This window comes from Octodon degus, unplaced genomic scaffold (assembly GCF_000260255.1).
Source record: "Octodon degus isolate 3935 unplaced genomic scaffold, OctDeg1.0 scaffold00273, whole genome shotgun sequence".
Classification (NCBI taxonomy): Eukaryota; Metazoa; Chordata; class Mammalia; order Rodentia; family Octodontidae; genus Octodon; species Octodon degus.
This window is the reverse complement of record NW_004524849.1, coordinates 204,417-206,541: the sequence shown is the minus strand read 5'-3', so window position 1 is coordinate 206,541 and position 2,125 is coordinate 204,417. Positions and strand designations below refer to the sequence as shown.

Below are 2,125 nucleotides of genomic sequence, written 5' to 3'. Positions count from 1 at the left end.
GGGAGTGTAATTCAGTGGGAAGACCCTGGGTTCAAAACCCAGTACCACTGACAACTCAAACTTAGACATATATAGTAAATAATATAGAAGGAGATACACAATTCCTTTTGGGATTATTAAAAATTGTTTAAGAAGTAGACTTTGGGGGCTGGGGAGATAGCTCAGTGGCATAAGCGCCTTCCTGGCAAACTCAAGGTTCTGAGTTTGATCCCTGGTACCAAAAACAAAAAAGTAGTAGACTTTGAAACACTGGTGATATTTTATGGGATGTGTATGCAGATTATTCTCTACGTTGATTGTTAGAGAAGGCCAACAATTAAAAGAAACTTTATCATTATTTCATGTATGAAAAAAATCCTCATATATGAATTTGAATGAATAGGGTTTACCTATATTTGAAACTATAATTTTCAATATTTATCTTAGGTAACTTGTAAACCATACCAGGACTCATCGTCTTGTTTTGAAGTTACTGTTTCTGTTGCGGAGCCGTTTTCTTCTAACATTGCCAACATTCCACGGGACTTGGTTGATGGGGTTTTGGAGGAACTGGAGTACAATGTGCCTCTCTTGGAAGTGTATCCCATTGAAGGACAAGGGGCAGATGTATGGGATATTGCTCTGGCCTTGGAAGTTGTCAGGTAAAAATGCTTTTTAATTCTGAAAGTTAAAATTACCATGTTCAAAAATTTACTTCATCTGTAAGTTTTTCTCATAGAAGCACTTTACAAATATCTGTGGATTTAATTTTTACTCTTTGATAGATTGAATTTATTCATTGTAATTGGCATAATGTGTTTGGAACTCTTCCAGTTAACACTTAATTACCAAAGTATTATGTATGGCTAATGGAAAATATGCTTTTATTTGGCGGAACCAGGGATTGAACTCAGGCCCTTGCACTTGCCAGGGAAGTGCTTATTATTCCACTGAGCCATCTCCCTGGCCCCCAATATGCTATTTTTTGATCTTGCATTTTTATAAGAGCTGAGTTCACCTCTTTCCGCCATCTTCCCATGCCACCATAGTGGTGCACATGAATATCCAGCGCTTAAAATAGAGGCGAATGCCAGTACTCCAAAGTCATCGTCTGGTTTCTAACTGATGAAGAAGCATGGTTTGATATCATTGATGATCACAGGGCTGGAAAAATTGTTGTGAACCTCACATGTAGGTGAAACAAGTGTGGCGTAATCAGCCCCAGGAAGGATGTGCAACTGAAAGACCTGGAAAAATGGCAGAATAACCTGCTCCCACCTTAGTTTGGTTTCATTGTATCAACCTCCACTGGCATCGTGGATCACCAAGAAGCGCAAGGAGAGGAAAACGCACAGGAGGGAAAGTCCTGGGAGTCTTTTTCTAAGGATGTAAAACATATAAATAAAGTACCTCAGTGGGGAAAAAAAAAAGGAAAGCTGAGTTTAAAAGAGTTCCAGAAATGAGTAACATTGATATCTGTTCATATGTAAGCTTCTTAAATATAGTAACTTTTACTTCTACACTTAAGAACATTATAAATACTAGATGTCATCATCTACATTATGCTTTTGGTTTGCTTTTTGAAATGGAATCTTGTTGGGCTCAAACTCACGGTTCTCTCTACCCAGCTTCTCAAATAAGCGTCAGTACAAGCGTGCCCAGGCCATGGCTTGTCAGGAATTTGTAAAGTAGGGAGCTATTTATAAATCCAATGCAGAGTGCTTTTTGCCTTTTGTTAACTATTGTTGTTTCTCTTTCCCAAAGTACAAATTTTGTCATATATTATACATTATCCTTTTATTGAATGAAATCTTAGGCAAAATCTATGAAATTTAGAATCTGAATTTTAAAGTCCCACTTCCAGAAATATTTTTTAATATGCACTAATCTAAGATAGCATCCAGATCATCTGCTATTTAAAGTTTTACCTATCATTATTAGTTCACTGAAATCTCACTTAAGTACTTTTCTTAAGATTTGAGAGCCATGTGGTAGCCAGGTGTCGTGGTGCAAGCCTTTGGTCCCAGCACTCAGGAGGCTGAGGCAGGAAGGATTGTTGCAAGTTTGAGATCAGCCTGGGCTACAAGGTGAGCTCGAGGCTAGCCTGAACTGTCTCAAAAAGGCAAGGAAGGGCTGGAGAGATGGC

The 2,125-nt window shown here is 38.3% G+C and overlaps 1 protein-coding gene across 2 annotated transcripts in view; it reads left to right on the top strand.

The window, feature by feature from the left end:
* The window catches only part of Shcbp1l (SHC binding and spindle associated 1 like), a 43,802-nt gene that overhangs the window by 3,098 nt on the left and 38,579 nt on the right, over positions 1 to 2,125 (top strand). For both annotated transcript variants that reach the window (XM_023706866.1, XM_004646590.2), the window contains exon 2: positions 427 to 641. In XM_023706866.1, the coding sequence (XP_023562634.1) occupies positions 427 to 641 (215 nt within the window). The remainder of the gene's footprint in view (positions 1 to 426; positions 642 to 2,125) is intronic.